The 27,345-nt window shown below is 46.4% G+C and overlaps 1 protein-coding gene across 2 annotated transcripts in view; it reads right to left on the reverse strand.

Moving 5' to 3' along the window:
- Nucleotides 1-27,345, reverse strand: part of TMEM135 (transmembrane protein 135) — a 375,621-nt gene that overhangs the window by 317,326 nt on the left and 30,950 nt on the right. For both annotated transcript variants that reach the window (XM_065417246.1, XM_065417238.1), the window contains exon 3: nucleotides 21,911-22,003. In XM_065417246.1, the coding sequence (XP_065273318.1) occupies nucleotides 21,911-22,003 (93 nt within the window). The remainder of the gene's footprint in view (nucleotides 1-21,910; nucleotides 22,004-27,345) is intronic.

Below are 27,345 nucleotides of genomic sequence, written 5' to 3' on the forward strand. Positions count from 1 at the left end.
CAGAGCAATCTAGTTCGTTTTGGGAGAACCATGTAGGAACCATGCTTTGAGGTGGAGCATGGATAGGTTGGGGTGGAGAAAACGGCCGTGTTGTTTCGATAAGAGGTTCGGAATGAGAGGCAAGGGGATTGGTGGTCGAATCGACATTTTGGTGAGAAAAGGAAACCAGGGCTGTTTGGGCCATGATGGGGCAATTAGGATCACCTTGGCTCCATCTGTTCGTATTTTTATCAGGACCCTGTTCAGAACCGGTATCGGGGGAAACGCATAGAGTAAGTTTTGGTTCCATGGGATCATGAATGCGTCTCCCAAGGAATGTTTGCCTAGCCCTGCTCTGGAGCAAAAATTGGGACATTTCTTGTTTTTTGCAGTTGCAAAGAGGTCTATTTCTGGGTAGCCCCAAATGCGGAATATGTTGTGAATGGTGTGCTCGTTTAATTCCCATTCGTGATCCCACGGGAAACGTCTGCTTAGTTCATCCGCTGTGGTATTCATCACTCCGGGAAGATAGGCCGCTGATACCCGGATGTTGTTCGCAATGCACCAGTTCCAGAGCTTCAGAGCCTCTGTGCACAGAGAGTGGGATCGAGCTCCCCCCTGCCTGTTCACATAGAACATGCATGCAATATTGTCTGTCATTATGCGTACGTGTTGGTTCTTGATTAGTGGCAGGAATTGACGGCACGCATTGCGAATGGCTCGAAGCTCTAGGACATTTATATGGAGAGAGGACTCGGTTGAAGACCAAAGCCCCTGGGCTGTGTGGTGAGACATGTGTGCACCCCATCCTGTCAGAGATGCATCGGTCGTCAGTATGAGGGATGGAGCCTGCTGAAGAAAGGGGACTCCAGAGCAGAGGTTGGAGTGAATTGTCCACCACTGTAGAGAATCTTTGACTCGAACAGGTATGGAGAGAGTCTTGTTTAGAGGGTGCACATTCGGTCTGTACACCGTGGCCAACCACGCTTGGAAGCACCTCATGTATAGACGTGCATTTTGGACGACGGAGGTGCATGAGGCCATGTGACCTAGTATTTGTAGGCAGTCCCGGATAGTCACCTGGGGACTGTTGCGAATCGTTGTGGCCAGTTGACTTATAGAATTGAAGCGGGCTGGTGGGAGAGATGCCAACCCCGTCCGGGAGTCTAGGTATGCCCCTATGAACTCCAGATGTTGGGTGGGGTATAATGTGGATTTGTTTTTGTTTACTTGCAGGCCTAAAGATAGGAAACAATCGATGGTAAGTCGTATGGATCGGAGAGCTTCGTCGAACGTTGAAGCTTTGAGGAGGCAATCGTCTAGGTAAGGGAATATTACGACCCCTTGTTTTCTGAGGTAGGCTGTAACTACGGCTAGGATCTTGGAAAAAACACGGGGGGCCGTGGAGAGTCCGAAAGGGAGAACCCTGTATTGGAAATGTGTGGAGCAGAGAGTAAAGCATAGGAATCGTCTGTGGGACGGGTGTATAGTCACATGAAAATAAGCGTCCTGTAGGTCGAGGGCTGAAAACCAGTCGCCCTGCTCCAGCGCTGGGATTATAGTGGTGAGAGTGACCATCTTGAACTTTTGCTTTTTGACAAATTTGTTGAGCCGCCTGAGGTCGAGGATTGGTCGCCATCCCCCATTTTTCTTCTCTGTTAAGAAATAATGGGAATAAAAACCACTTCCCTCTGTGTCGTTCTGGCACAGTTTCTACTGCTCCCAGTTGAAGGAGATGCTGCACTTCTTGGAAGAGCAGTTGCTCGTGAGATGGGTCCCTGAAGAGGGACGGGGAGGGTGGGTGGGTGGGAGGGAGGGAGAGGAAGGGGATGGCGTATCCAATTGTAACTACCTCTATGACCCATTTGTCGGATGTAATTTTCTGCCATTGATGAGAGAATGGTCGAAGGCGGTGTCCAAAGATAGGTGTGCCGGCTGAAGTGGGAACTCTGTTTTCTAAACCCTCGACCAATGCTTCAAATCTGCCTATTAGTTGGAGGGGGTTGCAGCGCCCCTGTAGAGTTAGGACGACGACGTTGGAATCTTGGTCTTTGGCGCTGTTGTGGCTGTTGTTGTTCCTGTGGTCTATAGGAATGTTGTGTAAATGCAGGGTAGCGTGGGCGATGATAAGGTTGATATCTATATCGTCGTCTTCTGGTCGCAGGTGGTTGGAGGCCTAGGGACCGGAGGGTTGCCCTTGCGTCCTTCATCGAATGAAGCATGTCGTTTGTGGTGGAGGCAAAAAGTATTTCCCCGTCGAAGGGAAGATCTTCAATGGTGCTCTGGACCTCTTGAGGGAAGAAGGAGGAAGAGAGCCATGAACCCCGTCGCATGACCACTGCTGTGGCGGTCGACCTTGCTGCAGTGTTAGCTACATCGAGGGCCGCTTGGAGAGCGGTGCGTGATATGGTTTGTCCCTCGGAAACCAGAGCTGTGAATTGTTGTTTCTTCTGCTCTGGGATGTGATCAATAAAATCCATGAACTTACTACAGTTTTTGTGGTCATATTTTGCAAGGACTGCTGTATAATTAGCTATGCGGAAATGTAGCGTCGAGGATGCATATACTTTACGGCCGAAGAGGTCCAGGCGTTTACTGTCCTTGTTGGCTGGGGTGGAGCGGGCGTACTGTTGTTTGGCCCTCTGGTTTGCTGCATCCACTACCAATGAGTTTGGCGCCGGATGGGTAAAAAGGAATTCAGAGCCCTTTGAAGGAATGAAGTACTTCCTGTCCGCTTGTTTACAGGTAGGTAGGCTAGTGGCTGGAGTCTGCCAGATGGATTTAGCGGGTTCTAAAAGGGCTATATTGATTGGTAATGCCACTCTAGAGGAAGAAGAGGGCTGCAAAATGTCTGTTAGTTCATGTCGTTGTTCAGTGACTTCCTCCAAGTTATTTTTCAAGTCACCGGCAGCTCTTTTAAAAAGGTCTTGGAATTTTGCATAGTCATCCGACGGTGTTGGAGGAAGGGGAAGTAAGGCTTCCTCAGGTGTTATGTCGGGCTCTGCTGGAATATAAGCAGAACTCAGTTGCTCCTGGGGGTGTGACGGTGCTGCCTGGTATCTTATGTCACTGGCAGGTCCGTCACGTGGCGGTGTTAAACCGGTGTTGCGCCTGGTTGAAGTGCCGTAGCGCATGTGTTCCCGGGGGTACGATGCCCATGGTGCCCAACATTGCCATGGTGGTGGGTAGGGCATAGGTGGTGCCATCCAAGGGTTCACTCCCCATGGGGCAGGATCCTGAGAACAGGCTGAGGTGATTTTTCTGTAACCCCTGTTGATTGGGGTCTGGGAGTCTTGATCAGGAGAAAAAACTGCCTGTGGATCAGTTTCCTCCTCACTGGAAGAAGGTTGTTCTGATCCTGAGTCATGCATTGGAGAAAAACAGGCATTTATCAGAGGAGACTGCAGGACAGGTGACACCGATAGATCTGCTGTCTGAGTAAATTGAAAAGGTGAAAACTGTGGAGGAGGTAGTTGCCGTGAGGGAACATTCCTCTGAGCAGGGGTTTTGCCTGTGATCTCCCTGTCAGCGTGTGCTGCCGTTGCCGGTGCCGTGGTAGGTGCCGGGGGGGCAACATCAGCCCGCGGAGGGTCAGCCAGGGCGGGAAATGTCGGCACCGCGTCCGTCTCGGTGCCGAACGGTGCCATAAATGAGGCAGGCAACTGAAAGCCTGAAGCCTCGGCACCGGAGCCTCGCGCCGCCGCCGCAGCCTGAGGTGGCTTTCGTGCGGTGCCTGAGGAGCCCGGCTCTTCAAAAGTGCTGAGGCGAGGAAAGACAGGCAGGGAAGCTGTTGACCTGCCTGAGGCGCTTTTGTGCCTCACCAACTTCTTTGTTGGAGAAGGCTGCCCCTTCTTTGTAGCTTTCTTTAGTTTTTTAGAAGCAGGGGGGCTGTGGCGGGCAGTAGAGCCGGAGCCGGCGCCTGGGTCTAAAACTGACCCGATAGACTTCTGCAGGAGGAGCAGTTTCAGTTTAAGCTCCCTGTCCTTTCGTGCCCTGGAACTGAGTTTGGTGCAGTGGGCACATTTTTGGGGAATGTGTGTTTCCCCCAGGCATTTTATACAATGAGAGTGGCCATCAGAGAGCGGGATAGCATCCTTGCACGTAGAGCAGCGCTTAAAGCCTGTGGAGCTGGGCATGGTAGAAGCGGCTGCGGCTGAGAGAAAAAGGTTTTTTTTGTTTGTTTGTTTTGTTTTGTTTTTTTTTGTAACAAATAAAGAACTAAGAAGCTACACTAACAAGAACTGACAACGAACTAACTACTAGAACAGGTAATTGTAACAAAGTGAGGGATTTCCTAACGAGTCTGCTGAGCTCCGTCTCAGGCCGGGGACGGTAGAGAAGGAACTGAGGAGATTGGCCACGCATGCGTACTATTATCCTAGACTCACAGCGGGGGCAGCCTCTGCGCATGCTTGGCCAGTACGACTACTGCTACGAAAAATCTCCGAGCGAAGGTGCAGGGACGCGCCAACACCTGGAGTGGAGCACCCACAGGGACATCTCTCGAAGAAGAACTTGTATTGTCAACACTAACCTAGCCCAACCCTGCTTGGCTTAAGAACAGAGGTGGTAAAAAAAATTCAGACAGAATAGTTTTCCCTGTCAGACAATGCTTATAAGAAATGTTCTGTAGGAATGAGTCTATTCTGTAAAATTTTCAATAGAAGCCAGGCAGGCAGGCCATCCACCTGACCAGCTCCTTGGTACCTGCCTGGTGGGCAGCCTGACTTCCTGGAATCCCCAACTCCCTAGGGCTGCCTGCCTCCATGCAATCCCTGGTTCACCTACAACCCACAGGGCAGGCTGACAGAACTACCCAGGATTCCCAGGCTACCCAGGGACCATTTTCAAAAGTATTTTGTGCTATGTGATAAACTTGTCATCAAATATACTTTGCAGCAATAAAGCACGGATAACAAAGACCAACAAAATAACTCAAATCAATGAAACTGTTCTCCTTCCATTCTAGAGTAACAATCAAAAATACAGACCAAAATTTGCAGCAGGGATTGTTTTATTAAGTAGTATTTTTTTAGATTGTGTGACAGGGTCAGGCCAGATGGCTACAGGAGAGTGATAGAAGGCAGATATATTAGCCCCAGATTAAGTAGGTCTCTTTTCCCTGGGTAAGGTAACAGGGAAGGTTCCAGAACAATCAGGAACTTTCTGGAAACAATTAAGGCAGACAGGCTGATTAGAACACCTGCAGCCAATCAAGAAGCTGCTAGAATCAATTAAGGCAGGCTAATCAGGGCACCTGGGTTTTAAAAAGGAGCTCACTTCAGCTTGTGGTGTGGGTGTAAGGAGCTGGGAGCGAGAGGATGTGCTGCTGGAGGACTGAGGAGTATAAGCATTAACAGACACCAAGAAGAAGGTCCTGTGGTGAGGATAAAGAAGGTGTTGGGAGGAGGCCATGGGGAAGTAGCCCAGGGAATTGCAGCTGTTGTGCAGCTGTTCCAGGAGGCACTCTAGACAGCTGCAGTCCACAGGGCCCTGGGCTGGAACCCGGAGCAGAGGGTGGGACCAGGTTCCCCCCCAAACCTCCCAATTGACCTGGACTGTGGGTTCTACCAGAGGGGAAGGTCTCTAGGCTGTTCCCCAACCCACATGGTGAATCTCTGAGGCAAGAAAATCCGCCAATAAGCGCAGGACCCACCAAGATAGAGAAGGAACTTTGTCACAATTGGTGATGTATAAGCTTAATTACACCCTAGTATCATTTAAAATGGTTAAAGCATAAAACCCCTGGAGAAAAGGAAGTATTTTATGGAATTACGATTTCAAGTTCAAGTACACTGTATTGCCACGAACATGAAGCTGTAATAAAATGAAACCCACATAAAGCTATGTTTAAATTAAATCCAAAAAAGCCACCGAAATATTACATTACATATGTGCATATATAAGCACATATATTACAGTACCTCTTGCCATTAATTATGCTACTGAATTCAAATTGACAACTGCTGTATGCTCCAAGAAACTGATGGGTTTACTACCTTAGTCACTATTCTGTAAACGTCTGTTTTCTTCTTATATGGCTGATATTTTCAGAAACACATATATAAAAATGGACCCAGTTACTCCAATTCCACATGCAATTGTGACAAATGTGCATGCAAATGAACAATTAATGGCCTAATTGTCAACTGAATGGAAATTAGTTAATTTGTACATCCACAAGGCTATGTTCAGCTCTAAAAATGTAATAATATTCTGCATTCAGAGAGTCTACAGAATTCTAATGGAAAAAATTATCCAAATTTAGCAGTCACTTTTCTAAATAATATAATACTTCTACTTATTCTAAAGTATTTTCAAGGATTTTAAATCTATAAACACACTACTACATATACTAAGTATATAATACACAATTATATGTTTTTACAATACACCAACAGTGCATCTCTGTCATAACTATAAGGGGAAAGGTAACAGCCCTCCTGTGTACAATACTATAAAATCCCTCCTGGCCAGAGACTCCAAAATCCTTTTACCTGTAAAGGGTTAAGAAGCTCAGGTAACCTGGCTGACACCTGACCCAAAGGACCAATAAGGGGACAAGATACTTTCAAATCTTGGTGGGGGGAAGGTTTTTGTTTGTGCTCTTTGTTTTTGGTGGTTGTTCGCTCTTGGGACTAAGAGGGACCAGACATCAATCCATGCTCTCCAAATCTTTCTGAACAAGTCTCTCATAGTTCAAACTTGTAAGTACAGCCAGGCAAGGCGTGATAGTTTTATCTTTGTTTTCTCAACTTGTAAATGTACCTTTTGCTAGAGTGTTTATCTCTGTTTGCTGTAGCTTTGAACTTAAGGCTAGAGGGAGATCCTCTGGGCTCTTTGAATCTGATTACCCTGTAAAGTTATTTTCCATCCTGATTTTACAGAGATGATTTTTACCTTTTTCTTTAATTAAAAGCCTTCTTTTTAAGAACCTGATTAATTTTTCCTTGTTTTTAGATCCAAGGGGGTTGGATCTTGATCCATCAGGAGTTGGTGGGAGAAAGGAGGGGGGATGGTTAATTTCTCCTTGTTTTAAGATCCAAGGGGTTTGGACCTGTATTCACCAGGGAATTGGTGAAGAGTCTCTCAAGGCTACCCAGGGAAGGGAATTAGCACATTGGGAGTGGTGGCAGTGGACCAGATCTAAGCTGGTAGTTAAGCTTAGAAGTTATCATGCAGGCCCCCACATCTGTACCCTAAAGTTCAGAGTGGGGAAGGAGCCTTGACAATCTCTCATAACAATTTTAAAATGTAGATGTTTTCATAGATTCCAAGGCCAAAATGTATCATTGTGATAATCTAGTCATGGGGTTCTCAAACTGGGGGTCAGGACCCCTCAGGGAGTCACGAGGTTATTACATAGGGGGTCGCGAGCTGTCAGCCTCCTCCCCAAACCCTGCTTTTCCTCCAGCATTTATAATGGTGTTAAATATATAAAAATCTGTTTTTAATTCATTAAGGGGGGGGGGTCACACTCAGAGGCTTGCTATGTGAAAGGGGTCACCAGTACCAAAATTTGAGAACCGCCGATCTAGTCTGACCTTCAGTACAACACAGACCATAGAACTTCCTCAACATAATTCCTATAGCATATACACCTCTACCTCGATATAACGCTGTCCTCAGGAGCCAAAAAATCTTATCGTGTTATAGGTGAAACCGCGTTATATTGAACTTGCTTTGATCCACCGGAGTGCACAGCCCCGCCCCCACGAGGACTGCTTTACCGCGTTACATTCGAATTCGTGTTATATCGGGTTGCGTTATATCGGGGTAACGGTGTACTTTAGAAAAACATGAAATCTTGATTTAAAAACTGTCAGCGATAGAGCATCCACCACAACCCTTGGCAAACTGTTCCAATGTTTAATCACCCTCACTGTCAAAATTTTATGCCTGATTGCCAGTCTGAATTTGTCTAACTTCAACTTCCAGACCTTGGACCATGTTATATCTTTCATTACTAGACTGAAGAGCCCATTATTAAATATTTGTTCCCTATGTAGGTACTTGTAGACTGTAATCAAGTCACCGTTTACTCTTCTCTTTAATAAGCTAAATTGAGCTTCTTGAGATGGTCTATCACTATAAGGCAGGTTTTCTAATCCTTTAATCATTCTCGTGGCTCTTCTCTGAATCCTCTCCAATTTTTCAATATCCTTCTTCACTTGTGGGAACCAGAACTGGACACAGTATTCCATCAGCAGTTGCACAATTGTCAAATACAGAGGTAATATAATCACTAGGGCAGCGTCATAATGGGAGCTCATGTTCAGCTGATTATCCAACACCACCCCAAATCTTTTTTCATAGTCACTGGTTCTCAGGACAGAGCCCACCATCCTGTAAGTATGGCCTACATTCTTTGTTCCTAGATGTATATATTTACATGTAGTCATATCAAAACTCATTCTGTTTGCTTGCACACAGTTTAACAAGCAATCCAGATCGCTCTGAATCAGTGACCTGTCCTCTTCATTATTTACCACTCCCCCAATTATTTGTGTGATGTGCAAACTTTAATCTGTGACGATTTTTCTTTCCTTCCATGTCACTGATAAAAATGCATACAGCCAAAAACAGAACCCTGTGGGACCCCACTAGATACAGCCACCCCAACTTGATGATTCCCCATTTACAATCACATTTTGAGACCTATCAATTAGCCAGCTTTTAATCAGTTTAATGTGTGCCACATTAAAAACTAGAATAGTGTAAAATTAATCAAAATGTCATGTAGTATCAAGTCACATGCCTTACAGAAGTCTAAATATATTATGTCAACACTATTACCATTATCAACCTAACTTGTAATCCTGTCAAAAAAAGTTAGTTAGTTTCACAGGAGCTATTTTCCATAAACCTATGTTGATCTGCATTAATTACATTACTATATTTTAATTTTTTATTAACCAAGTTCCGTATCAGCCATTCCATAATCTTGCCCAGAATCCATGTCAGACTAGCAGGCCTATAATTATCCATGTAATACTGTTTACCCTTTTTAAATATTGGCACAATATTAGCTTCCTTCAGTCTTCTGAAACTTCCACAATGTTCCAAGACTCAGTGGAAATTAGCATTAACAATCTAGTGAGCTCCTCAGCCAGCTCTTTGAAAACTCTTGGATGCAAGTTATCCAGGCCTGCTGATTTTAAAATGTCTAACTTTAGAAGTTGCTGTTTAACATCCTCTTGAGATACTAGTAGAAAGGAAAGAGTGTTAACGTATGATGAGACTCCATCTACCAGTCTCCCCTCAGGTATGTGCACACCTCTCATTGATGTTAATGGGACTCAAAGGAGACTACAGCCTTGAATTACTTGGAAAAGTTAAGGGAGTTGGGCAAAATTTTGGTTCTTGTCTCTTTATAGATGGGCATAGCTTTTATTAAAAACAATTAACAGTAGTGTGCACAATATCGACACTATGTGCATGCTGGAGATACCACTTTCCTGCTTCTAAATTTAAAGGGTAATATTAAATATATTAATTCATAAAATCATTAACAATAAAATATGCACATTTGTTTGACATAATACAGAAAAAAAAAATCTTGTTTTATAGCACCCTTGCTAAAATCTACATGTCATCTCAACATGTCATCATCCCCCTCCCTCAATTATCAAATAGTAAGACGGTTACCTCCTTTTTGTAACTGTTCTTTCGAGATGTGTTGCTCATGTAGATTCCATGTTAGGTATGTGTGAGCCCACGTGCACGGCAGCCGGAGATTTTTCCCTTAGTGGTATCCATAGGGCCAGCTCTGGCACCCCCTTGAGCCCCACGCTCGTGCGCAGGTATATGAGGCGCCGCCGGCCTTGCGCCTTCTTAGTTCCTTCTTGTCATCAACTCCAACAGTGGGGGAAAAAGGCGGGTCGTGGAATGGACATGAGCAACACATATCGAAGAACAACAGTTACAAAAGGTAGGTAACTGTTTTTTCTTCTTCAAGTGCTTGCTCATGTTGATTCCATGTTAGGTGATGCACAAGCGGTATCCCTGGAAGTGGGTGCAGAGTTCACGGTCATGCTTCTTGCAACACTGCTCTACCGAAGCTGGTGTCATCCCGGGCCTGCTGGGTGATGGCGTAGTGGGATGTAATGGTATGAACTGAAGGCATGTGGCGGCTCTGCAGATATCCTGGATCGGTACCTACATGAGGAAGGCCACTGACAAAGCTTGTACTCTGGTGGAATGGGCAGTCACGATGGCCAGTGGCAACACCTGTGCTTGTTCATAGCAGAACTTGATACAGGTGATTATCCACAAGTAGATTCTATGAGAGGACACTGGCAGACCAACAGGATCTGTTGAACTTGCTCCGAGCAGGCTTGCTCCTCCATGTTCAGAAAACAGAAGCCAGGCCATCAGATGCAGTGATGCTAGGTTCGGATGGAGCAGATGGCCCTGGTTCTGCGAGAGCAAGTGCGGTCGGAGAGGGAGCTCTAGCGGGATTGTCACCAAGAAGTCCAAAAGTGTGCGAACCAGTGCTGGTGCGGCCATGCAAAAGCTACCAGGATGACCTTTGCTTTGTCCTTCTTGACCTTCAGTAGGACCTTGTGAACCAGGGATATCGGCGGGAAGGCGTAAAGCAGTGCTCCCATCCAAGGGAGCAGGAAAGTGTTGGACAGGGAGCCTCTGGCAAGCCCGCAAAACAAGCAAAACTGCTGACATCTCCTGTTCTGACTGGACATGAATAGGTCCACCTGGGGAGTCTCCCGCTTTCGGAAGATCATGTTGACTACTTCTGAGTGGAGTGACCACTCATGGCAAGAAGAGAAGGACTTGCTGAGGAGATCCACCAGCGCACTTCAGGTGCCCGGGCGGTGCGATGCCTTGAGATGAATGGCATCTCGAGCAGTCGTGAGCAGGTGGGCTCAGACATGTGCGATGAGGTCCAACATAGCTCAGAATTAGGACTCTGGCAGGTAGGCTCTGGCCTGGGTGGAGTCAAGTACTGCTCCTATAAACTCTATCCTTTGAACAGGGATCGGAGTTGATTTTTGTTTGTTGATAAGCAGGCCCAGTTCCTGACAGGTGGCGTTCATCAAAGTAAAGCCATGCTGAACTTGGGTTCGTGACCTGCCTCTGACAAGCCAGTCATGGAGGCATGGATAGATTTTAATGCCTCGACACTTCAGGTAATCGGCCATGCACTTCATGAAGACCCTCGGAGCAGATGATAGGCCAAAGGACAGTGCTGTGAATTGGTAGTGGCGCTGCCCCACCAAAAATGGAGCAATCTCCTGTGGCCATGGAAGATAGAAATATGGAAGTAGGCAAACTGCTGCCCGCGGGACCCTCCTGCACGGCCCTTGAGTGGCCCTGTCCCCCCTCCCCTGCAGCCTCAGCTCGCCGTGCCGCCAGTGGTCTGGTGGCAGGGCTGTGAGCTCCTGCCGGGCAGCATGGCTGCGAGAGCCGGTGGCCTGCCCCAGTGCTCTAGACTGCGTGGCGGTGTGGCTGTCTCCGGCCGGGTGGCGCGCCTGCCAGTCCTGGTGCTCTTAGTGTCATGGTAAGGGGGTGGGGGGGTTGGATAGGGAGTGGGGTCTCGGGAGAGGGCGGTCAGGGACAAGGAGCAGGAGGGGCTGGATGGGTCGGGAGTTCTGAAGGGGGTAGTCAGGAGGTGGGAAGTGGGAGGGGGCGGATAGGGGGCAGGGGCCAGGCTGTTTGGGGAGGCACAGCCTTCCCTACCCGGCCCTCCATACAGTTTCAGAATCCGGATGTGGCTCTCAGGCCAAAATGTTTGCCCACCCCTGCTTTAAGTCCATGGCAGCGTACCAGTCTCCTGGAACCAGAGAGGAAATGATGGAGGCCAGGGAGACCATGCAGAACTTCAACTTCTTGAGATATCTGTAGAGGCGATGCAGGTCTAGAATGTGTCTGCAGCCCCATTTGGCCTTCAGGATTAGGAAATAACAGGAATAAAACCCTTTCCCCCTCATATCTTGAGGAACCTCCTCTATGGCCCCCAGACATAGGAGGGATTCCACTTCCTGGACAAGGAGATGCTCATGATAAGGGTCCCTGAAGAGGGATGGGGAAGGTGCATGGGAGGGAGGGATGGAGGAAAACTGCAGAGTGTAGTCAACTGCTATGGTGTTGAGCACCCAATGGTCTGAGGTGACCCTGGCCCATGCAGCAAGGAAGGGAGATAGATGGTTCAGAAATAAACAGGGGGATGGGTCCTGGGGCAAGACTGGAACTCCATGCTCAGGCACATCCTCAAATTGCCTGCCGAGGGCCACCTGGGTAGCACACAGGACCCGACTGGGCAGCTGAGGGGGACGAGGTGGGTCAGCGGCATTTAAAGCCTCTGTCTTTTTTCTTGTAGGAGCTCTGCCGCTGTGGACCCGAGAACGTAGGTGATGGAGGCAGCCGAAAGTGCTTCCTAGAGGCCTGTGGTGTGTACAGGGCCGAGGAGCAAAGCGTGGTGCAGGAATCTTTCAGGCCATGCAGCCTGGTATCCTGAAAATAGAGCAGTGCCTTCGAACAGGAGGTCCTGAATGGACTGTTGCACCTCCTGAGATAGCCCCGAGGATTGCAGCCACGAGCCACATTGCCTGGACACAGCGGAGGCCAAAGACCTGGCCACTGAATCAGGCTCTGGCAACTGTCTTGCCCTCCTCCAAGATGGATGCAAACTCTTGTCTGAGCTCCTATGGCAGGCAGTCCTTAAATTTAGCCATGAAGTCGCAGATATTATATCTCCCCAGCAATGCCTGTTGGTTGGAGATTCTGAGTTGGAGACTGGCAGTGGAATAAGTTTTTCTTCCAAACAAGTCCAGCTTCCTCGCATCCTTGTTTTAGGCAGGGCGCTCACCTGGCCCTGCCTGTCCCGCTCATTGGTGACAAACACCACAAGAGACCCGGGGAGGGGGGACTGAATACAAGTACTCATAGCCCTTAGCCGGGACATAATATTTCTTTGCTGCTCTTTTTGCTGTTGGAGACAGAGAGGACGGGGTCTGCCAAAGGACCTAAACCACTTTCAGTGCTCCTTCATATACTGGAAGCACTACCTTAGAAGGTGCCGCGGCCACCAAAATATTGAAGAGGCTATCTGAGGCTCAGTGAACTCCTCTGCCTCTCGTCGCAAGTTTGAGGCCATCCTTTTCAGAAGGTCCTGGTGGGTTCGAAAATCATCTGGTGAGAGTGGGTGGGCGGGACCAGCGACCACCTTTTCCGGGGATGATGAGGACAACAGCAACACCGAGTGAAGCTTCCCTCAAGAGGATGCCTGTATTTCAGTATCAGCATCAGAGCCTGAGTCTAGTTTCTGCATCAGAGCAGGCAGCGCCATGGTCCACTTTCCAGATGTAGCTGTAGATGACCTCTGGGACTACAATCCTGGCATTGTAGGGAGCCCCCATGGATTCCAGTATGGCCAGTGTAGTGGCCATTGACATTGCAGCCAGATGCCCGTCGCGGGGCCAGTACCGCAGTCCGACTGGTGTCTTCGAGATTGGGATTCAAAATCCCCTTCTGACTCCAAGGAGGACTCCTCTCTAGGGGACTATCGCAGAGCTGTCCATGCCTCCCGCTGCCGGCTATGATGTAGCGCCAAGTGGTGTTGAGGGGTAGGTGTCCAACGGCGGGGGTCCTGAGATCGGTACCATGTCGGAGACCGCTGTTGAGATGGTGAGGAGTGCCGCAGAGATGGAGATCGAGGTGTCAGAGACTGGCGATGAGGAGTCGGTGAGTGGCACCGCAGTGTTGGTGACCAGTGCTGGGAGGACGACAGCTGGTGCCGGGGAGACTGAGACTGACGCAGTGAGTTTCGTGATCCGCGTCGTGGAGCCGGAGACCGGGAACGTGGAGCCGGGGATTGGGGTCGAAGACTGCAGACATGGTGCTGGGGACTGGGATCATGGAGTCGTGGACCGGTGCCGGGACTCCGGAGAACGGTGTCAACCAAGCAACCATTGAGACAGGCCCATGGAGGGCTTCCCTTTGGCAGGGGGAGCCTTCACTGGCTCCACTGTTGGACAGAGGTCCTGTGGTGTGGGCATCACCAGTAGGGCCACCAGGTCCCTGGACGTTTGAAACACCTCTGGCATCGAGGGCACCATGAGGTATAGGGGACCCCTGCCACTTCCTGGAGTCAGGGGTGGTTCCTATATTCGGGTCGAAGCCGTAGATGGAGAGGCTGGACTTTGCAGTCCCAACGGAGGCAGATGACCCGACACGGGCGTTTTGCCGACCGCCCTTTCACGTCCTTCTTCGAGGCAGAGGAGCACCCATGTTCAGTGTACTGCTTCCTGTGGCACTACCATGGCACCGGTATTGGTGAGCAGTGCCGAGGTGAACCCAGTGCGGGTTTGGCACTCTGCACGAGGTCGAGGCACCCGGCGTCAAGTCGGAGCAGGAGAGTACCGAGGCTGGTCTGAGTGCCGCATCCATCAGTAGGGCTTTCAGATGAATGTGTCTGTCTTTTTGAGTGCGTGTTTGAAGCCCTTACAAATTTTGCACTTCTCTTTAACATGCGTTTCCCCCAGACACTTCAGACAACTTGTGTGGGGGTCACCACCGGCATGGGTTTGTAGCAAACGGCACACGGTTTAATCCCAAGGACTGGGGCATATACAATTATATACAAAAGCTATGAAAAGGAAAACCACTGGGAGCACTTGCAAATCACAAGAGAGAAAGGCATTCCAGCGACCTCATGGGTGGTAAGGAGGAACTGAGAGGGCGCAGGACCGACGTTGCCTCATATACCGGCACATGAACATGGGGTTCCAGAGCCGGCCCTACACATACCACTAAGGGAAAAATCTCCAGCTGCCGTGAACATGGGCACACGCAATCAACATAAGCAAGCATGCGAATAAGAACAGACATGCAAGAAGATTCTGTACAGAGCTAGTACATTTTCATGAGTTTTGCAAAACTTGTAATATCCACCCAAATAAAAATCATTAAAACCTTACCCAAGTAAGCAAAATAGAATACCCTCATTTAGTTCATTTTCTGTGACGAATCCATTCAATTAAGTGTCAAATACTTTCCTTACTTACAAGAATATTTATCTTTTACCTGTCAGAATATGCAATTTTCCAGGGTCCCTGCCAATTACTCATAAAAAGTTAAAGCAACAAATACACAGAATAGATATAGAAATAGGTCCACTAATGCCTTCAATCAAAGGAAATACACTTCATGGGATACTCCTTCTTGATCCTAATACACCGCTACCTCGATATAACGCGACCCGATATAACACGAATACAGAGGGGGGAGGGGGCTGCGCACTCCAGTGGATCAAAGCAAGTTCAATATAACGCGGTTTCACCTATAATGCGGTAAGATTTTTTGGCTCCCGAGGACAGAGTTATATCGAGGTAGAGGTGTACAACAGAAAACCCTTGCTCTTGGTTAAGGAATTTTCCCCCCATCGCCCTCCCTTAGAGAGAAGAATACAAGGAGAGAACACATGAACCCAAACTTGGCAATCCATTAACTTTGTACACGTGAACAAGAATCACTGTGATTAAGTATCAAATCTCATTTATACCCTCAGAAATCACTAGTATCTAAGTCAGAGGTGGGCAAACTACCGTCCTGCCCGGCCCCCAAACTCCTGGCCCAGGAGGCTAGCCCCCGGCCCCTCCCCTGCTGTCCCCCCTCCCCCGCAGCCTCAGCTTGCTCGCTCCGCCACCGGCACAATGCTCTGGGCGGCGGAACTGTGAGCTCCTGGGGCAGTGCAGCTGCAGAGCCCGGCCTGACCCGGTGCTCTGTGCTGCATGGTGGTGGTAGCAGCGTGGCATGGCTCCAGGCTAGCGCCGCCAGCCACCGGTGCTCTAGGCAGCGTGGTAAGGGGACGGGGGGGTTGGATAGAGGGCAGGGGAGTTCGGGGTGGTGGTCAGGGGGCAGGGGTGTGGATAGGGGTCGGGGTGGTTGGGGGGGGAACAGGGGGTTGAATGGGGGCAGGGGTCCCGGGGGGGCAATCGGGAAGGAGGAGGGGTTGGATGGGGCGGTGGGGGGCAGTCAGGGGACTGGAAGAAGGAGTGGTTGGATGGGGCAAGGGTCCCGGGGGGGCCGTCAGGAATGAGAGGAGGGGGTGGACGAGGCGGCGGGGGTCCAGAGGTGGTCAGGGGACAGGGAGCGGGGGGGGTGGATGGGGCAGGAGTCCCGGGGGGGGGGGGCAGATAGGAAGTGGGGGCCGGGCCACTACCTCCTCCCCAACTGGCCCTCCATACAATTTACGGCCCTCAGGCCAAAAAGTTTGCCCACCCCTGATCTAAGTAACTGTCCATTAAATTATTGAATGCTAGTAATGAGATTGTCACTATCTCCTGGCATAAATGTAGAATTATTTCTATATATTGATTTTCTGGAGGAAAAGCACATGTGCATTTAATTTACATTTCAGATTTTTAAAATTTATCACTGTCCACAAGTTCTGCTATATGCAGTGTTGTTATAGCCGTGTCGGTCCCAGGGTTTTAGAGAGACAAGGGGGGTGAGTGGACCAATGAAATATATTACCTCACCCACCTTGTCTCTCTAGGTTCTGCTATGCAGTGTAGTTGTACTTGTCAGTCCCAGGATATTACAGAGACAAGACGGGTGAAGTAATATCTTTTATTGGACCAACTTCTTCTGTTGGTGAGAAAGACAAGCTTTCAAGCCTCACAGAGCTCTTCTTCAGGTCAGAAGAGCTTTGCGTGGCTTGAAAGCTTGTGTCTCTCACAAACAGAAGTTGGCCCAATAAAAGACCTTATCTCTCTAGGTTCCGATATGACCGTTTTCACAGGTGAGATAACTGTACTAATATATTACAAGAATATTAATTAAGATGTATACAGATATATCATTATATGGATCTTGATCTAGAGAAAAAGAAAAATAGTAAAATATTGCACATCAGTTGGAGTTTGTTTGCAATTATTAATTAGCTCAAAAGCTGTATCTGATTGCTTTAATTACTACATAACTGTTTACCATGTCAACTACCATGCCAATTTCTCGTTACCCTACAAACCTACAGTAAAAGCAAGCTTGTGATAGTAGTTTTATATGGACCAGCAAGATACTTTATACTCACTTAAATGAAACACATTTTTTTAAACTTTCTCTTTTCCTGCCTTTTTCTAAGGTTTATATGGTATAAGAGTCTGGCCTAGTGTACAAAAACAACACCACTCAACATCGGCAGTCTGATTTACAAGCATTTTGTTCCTGAATTCGGAGCCTGACAGGGATGCTGTGCAAGCAAATGCCTATGAGGAACCTAAAATAGGGTATCCACTTGGGAAGAGATTAAGTGATTAAGTTTTGTGCTCCTGCCAGCTGCTAACTAAAATTTAAAGGGCCAGCAACATGTTTGTAAACTAAATACAAAACAAATAGCTTCTTTGTTTCCCCTGTTTTCTTCAATAGACTTTATTTTTTAAGCCTAAAAAGGAGATAGTTGTAGCTGCCAGAAAGTGTCACCAAAAGTTTGATTTTCCAGATGTTTATAAAAGTTAAATGTAAAATATATGGCTTTTTACCTGTGATAAAGAGTGTACAAATGATTACATCTACAATTAGAAAGACATATTTCAGTGCATTACTTTAATTACATTTGTCAGAAGTATGAGCTTCTAACAAAAATATATGGCATTAAAATATCAACTGTTTTCATAGACTATGAACTCCAACTACCTTTCTGATACTGTTTATCAACTTTTATTTTTTTTAATTAACACTACTACTGCACACTGTTCTGAGGCGTCCATCACAGGAGTGGGCACTTTTACACAAATTTAACTAAAACAAAGACAGCCAGCAACACCTCACTATCCTCCTGCATAGTATATTTTATTTATTTGTTTTAGCATTATCATGAAGTATGTGAATATTTTGTTTTCCCAGTGCTAGTTTTATGCTAATCCTTTGCTAAGAGATGTTAACTATTTCCTATATATCAATGCAGTGGTGACAAATTCCCCTTAAGAAAACAGTATTTTTCATTTTTCTGATGCTCCTGGACAGGAACTTATATGATCCACATCACTGTAGTACGAGTGCCTCTCTCAGAAGCTCAGTTCCCAAAGTTATAGAGTGTATAAGACAGTCTGTGTTTCATTTAACGAAAATCCAATGTCGAAAGTGACTTTACAGCCAACTGGCCATAGTCAAGGGGTTTGGGTTCTGCTCTCTATGAACATAACCTTCCAGGAATTCGTATTCCATCACAAAACTACACAGCTATGCTATAAGTACTTTTGTCACCTTTCATGCACATCTTTAAAACAGTCAGGCTCACAGCAACACATATTGTTTTCAACTTTCATTTCTCTCTCTCTCCCTCAAACCTTGGGTGCAAATGGCATGAAGAAAGCAACTGATAATAAAAACTAATGCTTTTTTGCATTAGTACGAAGTGTGAGACAATCCTAATTTGCCATCACTGAGTTTTACTAAGTCATTTGCCTCATTTTACTAATTTGTTTATTTTTAATTTGCAAGTTTTTCCAACTTCTTCCACTGTTGCACTAAATCCTAAATGATTTGGGAGTGTGATCAGTTTCTGTCCTTGATTCATATATATTTGGAGAGCTAGAAGCAATTCACAAATATACTACCATCCTGATTTTGACACTTAATGTTTTAAGTACTTTTCTGAGTTTGACCTTACACTAAAAAAATAAATAAATACATTGCCAGGCATGTAGTAAAAATCAAGTTGGCATTTGTCCCTGGCACAACTTAGAAAATCTACTTGCTTATATCATGGAATGAAACACTGAAGCCAACAGGAGTGCTGGAATCTAAGCAGCTAGCTTAAGCAAAACCTTGCCAAAGTGAACCCACCCTCTGGGAAGTAACTCCAGAAGGGGAAATATCAGGCAGTCAGATTCCAAGACTTACCACAGAAGTAACTCACTTATAAAACAAAAGTAAAATACAATCAGACAGTAATGTTATCATTTAATATTGTTTCCCCTCCACATTAAATGCCACTCTTAGAAACATACTCTCCTTTCGAAAATCTTTTGATTACATTCAAGAACTACTGTCAGATAAAGAAACATATCTTGACTACACTAAATTAGAATGAATATTATGGAACTAACGTAGGGATCTCAAACATGCAGCCTGCGGGCCGCATGCGGCCCGTGGAGCTCTTCCCTATGGCCCGCCAAGCTCCCCGCACCCCCCCGAGTTATTTTATGTGGCAGCTAAGCTCCCTGCTCCCCAGTGTTTGGGGCCAGGTCTCTCCCCCAACCCCGCCTGCCGCCCCCACACGTCTCTGCCGAGTGTCCCCCGGCCTCACTTGCTGCCCCCTCACCGCCCAGAGCCTGCAGCTCATGCTGACTCCACTCTGCTCTGCAGGCTTCCAGCATCACCTGCTGCCGCAGGGTCCTAGTGCCCCCCTCCACTATGGCCAGGGCAGGCTGCCCTTCCCCTGCCCTTCTGCCCTAGTTCTGAGCCTCTCCAATGTCCCAAACCCCTCATCCCCAGCCCCATAGCCCTCACCCCTGCACGCCCTCCTATCCCCAAACTCCATCCCAGACCCTTCACCCTGCCTGCACCCAGCACCCAAACTCCATCCCACAGCCTGCACCCCGACCCCCTCCCCCACCCAAACTCCCCCCCAAAGCCTTAGGCAGGTGAGGGTGGAGTTTGGGGGGGCAGGTTCTGGGCACCACCAAAATTTCTACAAACCTGCCACCCCTGGAAGAGGAAGAGCAGGGGTGGAGTGGTGGTGCAGCCCAGTGCCGTGGGGGGGCTTTAACAGAAGTAAATCTAAGTGCGTGTTTTGTCCTTTGAGTGAGGTGCATTACTGTTGGTGGCGCTTAGCACTTTCCAGGAGGGAGGGGGGAGGAGCAGGGAGCCGTGCGCTCAGGGGAGGAGGTGGAGAAGAGACGGGGCAGGGCCTCATGGAAGGGGTGGAGTGGGGGCGGGGACAGCGAGGGGGGGTGTCAGTGATGCGGCCCTCGGGCCAATGCACTAGTCCTCATGTGGCCCTCGTGGTCATTTGAGTTTGAGACCCCTGAATTAACGTAAGAGCTGCTAAACACTTGGGACACTGATCAAACAGAGCTTTTCAACAGAATAATCATAAAAGAGGCATGTCAAATAGAATTTTTGAAATTAGCTCATTTCAAGAAATTCAAATATTTTAATAGGCCAGCCTTTAAATAGCATGCAGATTTAAAACAAAAAATAAGGTTTTATATAGGTAGTTTTGCTCATATTTATACAGAAGTTTTTAGCAAGGTAGTGGGCAGCCCTACAGCAAAGGAAACAAAAAAAATAATACATTTTCAAGCCTGCACCACTTCCCTTCAACTCTCTGCATGTGCTTTCTGCTAAGCTTTTTCCTTTATTTGTGTACTTCTGCCAAAGCCATTAGAAGTGTTGCAACTGTCATTTCTCATTCCCCTCTCCCACTGCACCATACTCCCCCAGCATCCATACAGGTATCTTAAAATGAAGACCACCCATCTGGCTGCTCCTCACTACCCTGCTCTAGCGACTCCTCAGGTACCAGGGAGCAGTTTCAGCTGAGTAGGGAATGGAGGCAGCCAGAGGAAAGGACTTCACCAACCCAGGACATCTGCATGGATCCCAGGAGCAACAGGAGCTAGTTGATGAGGAGGGACAATACGGTGAGGGAGATCCTTCACTCCCAAACACCTCCATTCATGCTAGGAAACACATAGAGCCGATAATGGGGGTGAAATGAGGGTCAGACAGCCAGAGGATGAAATAGTGGATATGCATTTTGCAACCTGTCTCAGGTGAAAGGACCTTTTGGACATACTGCATACAGATGTTCCATACATGCATGATAGCTGAAAGTGCTCCTCCTCCTCCCATCCCCGTCTTTTGAATGTATGGTAATCTATGCTTTGAACATCCAACGCTGAAAGAGATGCAGCATGCTTTACAAGGGCATGATCCTGAAGGCCAACCAGAAACTACCACTGGTTTATGCAGTGGTCTGCCTACTTAGTGGAGCAAACCATTCAAAGTTAGTCAGGCCAATACTTGGTGTAAGCTGTCTATCAATATGAGGGACATTTCAAGGTCCTAGTCTTTACCCTTAAAGCCCTAGATGGTGCAGAGTCTGAATGACCACCTTTTACTACGCAGCCAGGCAGCCAAAAGAGAAACTTAGATTTAAAAAACTTACTGAGGCAGGGTGTACTCACAGGGTGGCCCTGGGCTGTGGAATTTGCTGCCGCCACGGTGAGACTGATAGAGCCTTGCCACTTTTGAAACACGTAGCAAGACATCCCTTTCTGCAAGCTTTTCACCAAGATAGAGAAACAGAACCAGCTGTGGATTCAAGGAAATGTACCCTCTAGTTCTGAATCCTCTCAGCACAAAACGTAAAGAGTTGTTGTTCCTCACCTGAGTGATTTACTGTCACCTTTAAATTTTACATAACTAACATCCGGATACTACAGTGATTAGTGCCTTTGAAATAATAATAATATCATTATCAATAAAAGCTAACTATAGAATTATTAGTAAAAGCATACAAGATTTCCATTAATCTTAAAGTAGAACTTTACTTGGGGGTATATTAACCTCAAGATGCAGACTAGTCTATTGACAGGAAGACATACCCTTTTTCATTTGTAACTGACTAAATGTCAGCATTATTAATAAAGAAACAAAAACATCGACAGCTATCTTGATTCACGTACTGTATCTATAAGCAATAGCTTTGTCCAGTTTCACTACCAGACCATGAACTAAACCAAAAAAATTACACTATATATTTTTGCAAAGTCTACACTTTCCTTCCTGTTGCTTCTTAATCTGCTGTGTGGGGTTAATAAATATATACTATTTCAATTGAACTACTTTTTTTTAGCTTGGGTCCAAAGGACTTTTACAAATAGCAGCGATTTGAACTTCCTCGTATTAGTTAAAGCACAGGAACAGGTATAATAATAAAAATGTATAACATGAAATGTACCTGCTTTTCCTTTCAATGAGAATGGCCACGTAGGAAGCTGGTAAAGCAGCTCCGAAGCCCGGAGTCCAAAAGTAGAATTTTCCAAGTATCCTCCTGAAAACGTAATTTTATATCTATTATATTGCATGTCAAAGCATCAAGAAAGTTAGTGTATGTTGCATGTGTTATGCTCAACATAAGACTGTATTATGTCCATTTTCCACTGATAGATACACACTGCACCCTTTGAATTAGTCCATATTGCACAGACACCAATAGTAATACTTTTACACTTACACAGTTCTTTTCAATGAAGATCTCCAGACACTTCATAAACATTAAGTCCCATAATACCACTTAGGTACATCAGTACTGCACCCATTTCATTCAAAGGGCTTTTATTTTAAAGCAGACAGTACCTTAGCCCCCAAGTGATATTTATGAAAGGTTAAAGAATTATGTAGAACTACACAAAAATTGTGACTGTTACTGTCTCTTCTACAGTCAGGATAGCCTCCTCAGGAAGATTCAGAGGTGTAGGGAATGGATGTGAGGCTATAAAATGAACCAGAAGGCGGTTCAAATAAGTACACTTCACAACACGTCCTGAAGACAGACAGGGAAACTGATGCTGAGAAATTAAGTGACTTCTCTAAGGTCACCCGATAAGTCAATGTAAGAACTGAAAATAGAATCCAGGGGTGAAATCCTGGCTTTATTAAACTCAAGAATTGCAAATCTCCCATTGACTTCTATAGGACCAGGATCTGACCCCAGGAGTCCACAACTTCAGGAATAATACAAATAAAAAAATCTTATAAATTCAGGGCACATTAATAAAACAAAATCATCCTGAAAATAGATTTATTACACAAAATAATGACTAGCTGTAAGGAATTAAGTTTTTGGACAAAGATTAAATTTGTAACTGTGGAAAAAGGGAAGAACAACGTACACATTTGCTAAATGTAAATTACAGTAGCAGCCCAATTGTCTAGTCAGTTATTAAAAACTTGATTCTGAACTCTTGCATATCCAGCCTACTTAGAATGGACTGTGGAGGCAATAAACCATCTCCAAGGAATGGGGGTACTTGTGAAGTGGAAAGATTGTACACAGTGCTTTAACAAGCAATAGCAGCTGATTCAGCAGCACAATTTCATTTGAGACTCTGTCCTCATAAAACAGGGCAAGTAACATGATAAATTCATATGGGGCAATGAAAAGAGATGAAATTACATATGAGAAATAAAGAACTAGTGAAATTAGAAACACCATTTGGACCAGCTCAATTTTATCCTTGTCCAAGGAAGGGCAAAGGACTTGCCTCATTCTATCTTTGCCCTCAATATGCCACAAAAACGACACAAACAATTACGACCAGTTTATGTTCAAAAGTGAGGAGAGTCAGTGAATCAGCAACGAATGATGTAATGATAATTATACACACTATACATTCCCACGGCTACAGAAGGTTAATTTCACTGGACAATGCCAAATACTGCACCAGCTAAAAGTTCATTATTACAGGAATCTGTTGTTTTGGCACAGTTTTGAATCATTCTACTAATTCTTACATTTTCAATTTAATAAGATTTAAAAGACAGCAATATACATTTTACATAGTGCAACTGTCTGCAAATTCAAACGTCAAAAGCACTTCTCACCATGAAGAAATCTAAAAATATAGATAGAAATAATGTTTCGGATTACAAGGTTACTGTTGTGTTGTCTAGTGGTTAGAACAGGGAATTGGGAGTTAGAAACCTAGGTTCTCTTTCCACCCCTGCCATTGATTCGCTATGCGACCTTTCCCAAAATTTAAGGCTTGTCTACACACAAACATGCAATAATTTAGTTAACTGGGAAAAATCCCTATGTCGATACACTTCTATTGGTCTAAACTAGTTTAACTTGCCCCTGTAAACTAAACTAATATAAGCCAAGTTTAAACCAATATAAAAGTGTCTACATGGGGCTGGCACTGGTATAACTAAATCTGTTTACAATCACACCTTTAGGTAATCAATCCAAGTGTGTATACCAGTAGTAATATTTTCTAATGCACTCTTAAGTGACTTAAGAGCCTGAAACTGCTAAGTGCCCACATTACTTTTGAAAATTGGACTTAGGTGCTTTTCAAAAATTTACCCAAACTGTGTCCCACAGTTATCCCATACTTAAAATACTTACACACTTTTAAAACCACTTTAACATCTTCGGATGAAGGGTGCCATATAGGTACAAAGTATTAACATAATTATAATGGCCAGATATTTATTTGAAATTCTGCTTCCCTGAAGGTATCTTGTTCCAAGGGTCTCACTTCTAGTTCTTCCACTCCCTTGTATGAGGAAGGTAGAATTCTCAAGGGCAGCAGACAGATGTCTGAGCACAAGCTAGACACCTTACTGACTGTTAACCAGGATGCGTTGTGCTTAACTCAATCCTTGGAACCTTCCACTCAATTCCAATAGAGCAGAAAGTGAAATAGCCCCAGAAAAAGTCAGTCATTAAAACTTAAAATGACTGGGAGGGAAAAAAGAAAAGGGAAAAAAAAAAAAAAAAACTAGCAGCTCAAAAAAAAATTAAAAACAGAGATGTAAAATACAATGCCAGCTCAAACAGATTCTGTTCCAACCTCAAAGGGAGATAAATGGATGATTTATAATCCTGAAAGGGTGAAAGCTTCAGAGAAGCAAAATTACAAGGGAAGCATTTTTAGAGTAGCAGCCGTGTTAGTCTGTATCCCCAAAAAGAACAGGAGTACTTGTGGCACCTTAGAAACTAACAAATTTATTAGAGCATAAGCTTTCATGGGCTACAGCCCACTTCTTCGGATGCATATAGAATGGAACATATATTGAGGAGATATATATACACACATACAGAGAGCATGAACAGGTGGGAGTTGTCTTACCAACTCTGAGAGGCCAATTAAGTAAGTGAAAAAAAACTTTTGAAGTGATAATCAAGATAGCCCAGTAAGACAGTTTGATAAGAAGTGTGAGAATACTTACAAGGGGAGATAGATTCAATGTTTGTAATGGCTCAGCCATTCCCAGTCCTTATTCAATCCTAAGTTGTTTGTATCTAGTTTGCATATCAATTCCAGCTCAGCAGTCTCTCGTTGGGACAACTCCCACCTGTTCATGCTCTCTGTATGTGTGTATATATATCTCCTCAATATACGTTCCATTCTATATGCATCCGAAGAAGTGGGCTGTAGCCTACGAAAGCTTATGCTCTAATAAATTTGTTAGTCTCTAAGGTGCTACAAGTACTCCTGTTCTTTTTAAGGGAAGCATTTGTTCATGTCAATTCCAATCAGGTGATTACCAAACCCAGATTTTGGAGGCGGGATTGGAGCTTAGATATTCACTGACTGGAGCACTGCTCTACCAAAGGCTGCGTCGTCTCTGCCCTGCTGGGTAATAGCATAATGCGATGTAAAATTATGTATTGAGGACCACATCGCCATTCTGCATAATTGCGCCAGGAACGCTGCTGAAGAAGCCTGTGCCCTGCTGGAGTGCGCTGTGAGCGGTGGGGCAGGCACCTCTGCCAGGTTATAGCATTCTTGGATGCAGGACGTGATCCACGACAAAATTCATTGAGAGGAGACTGGAAGCCCTTTCATCCTATCTGCCATGGCCATAAACAGTTGGATTGACAGTTTTGTTCTCTCGATGTAAAAGGCTAACGCTCTGCGAACGTCCAATGAGTGAAGCTTGAGTGCGGCTTAGGATAGAACACTGGAAGGAAAATGTCCTGGTTGATGTGGAACTGGGAGACAACCTTCAGGAGGAAAGCTGGATGTGGCCTGAGCTGAACTTTGTCCTTACAGAACACCGTGTATGGGGATTCTGATGTTAAGGCCTTGAGCTCAGACACCCTCCTGGCTGAGGTTATCACTACCAGAAACGCCACCTTGTACAAGAGGTAGAGCACAGAGCAAGTAGCCCGTGGTTCAAAGGGCAGCCCCGTCAGTTTGGAAAGGACCAGATTAACAACCCAGGCTGGGACCGATTGTCGGACATGGGGATATAGTCTGTCGAGACCTTTCAGGAAACGGCTGACCATGGGTTGGCAAAGATCAACCGGCCCTCTCCACCTGGATGGAAGGCTGAAATGGCGGCCAAGTGAACCCTTATTGACAACATGGACAGCCGCTGCTGCTTAAGATGGAGAAGGTAGTCCAGTATAATGGTATAGATGTGAGCACTGAAGACGGCTGGTGCTGTGCCAACCAGATTCAAAATCTCTTCCTTTGGCCAGGTAGTTAGCCCTGGTGGAGGATTTCCTACAGCCAAGGAGGACTTGTCTGACCAGGTCCGAGCAGGAGAACTCCATCAGGTTTAGTCATGGAGCTTCCATGCCGTGAGGTGCAACGACTCGAGGTTCAGGTGCTGGAGATGGCCATGATCCTGAGTTATTAAGTCCGGGAAGAGCGGCAAGGTGACTGGGGCTTCCATGGACATTTGCAAGAGATGTGTACCAGTGCTGGCAGGGACAGGCTGGAGCTATCAGTATCACAGAAGCTTCTTCCCTCCGTATCTTGAGGAGCACCTTGTGAACAAGAGGGATGGGTGGGAATGCTTATAGGAGATGGCTTCCCAGGGGAGGAGGAACACATGCGTGATGGAGCCTGGGCTATGATTAAGGAAGGATCAAAATTGCTGGCACTTCCTGTTGTGATGTGGGGTGAACAGGTCTATCTGGGGAAAGATGCAGTTCTCGATATCTGGGCATAGTGACCACTTGTGGCCGTGGAATGACCGGCTGAGATAGTCTGCCAACTCGTTCCGTACTCCCGGAAGGTACGATGCTTGTAGGTGTATTGAATGCTCTACACAAAAGTCCAACAGCCTAAGTTCCCTGTAAGCTGTGCGGCTGCCCAGCAGGCTATCAAGTGCCGTGCAGTTCAGGTGTCCCTCCCCCCACTGCCGTGTGCTGCTCCTGCCTTCTGCCTTGGAGCTGCTTCCGGGAGCCTCCTGCTTGCTGTGCAGAGTGAGAGGCCAGAGTCTGAGCCTGGCGTGTTGCACCACATAAGTACAGCCATGTGTCCCAGGAGCTTCAGGCAATTTCTTGCTGTGGTGATAGGGAACTGCCTGAGACTTCGAATGATATCACCCAGGGCCCGGAACCTCACTTCCGGGAGATATGCCCCAGCCTGGGTCGAGTCCAGTACCGCCCCTATAAATTCTATCCACTGAACCGGGGACAGCGTTGATTTCCCCACGTTCAGGAGAAGGCCCAGTTCATCGAACATGGTTCTTATGAAATCAGCTTGTGCCTCCACTTGAGCCCTGGAGTGGCCCTTGATCAGCCAGTCATCGAGGTACGGGAAGACCTGTACCTACTACCTGCGCAGGAACGCAGCCACGACTGCCATGCACTTAAACACTTGAGGCACTGCTGATAGGCCAAACAGGAGGACTGTGAACTGGTAGTGG

The sequence above is a fragment of the Emys orbicularis genome, chromosome 1, assembly GCF_028017835.1.
Source record: "Emys orbicularis isolate rEmyOrb1 chromosome 1, rEmyOrb1.hap1, whole genome shotgun sequence".
In the NCBI taxonomy this organism is placed as follows: domain Eukaryota; kingdom Metazoa; phylum Chordata; order Testudines; family Emydidae; genus Emys; species Emys orbicularis.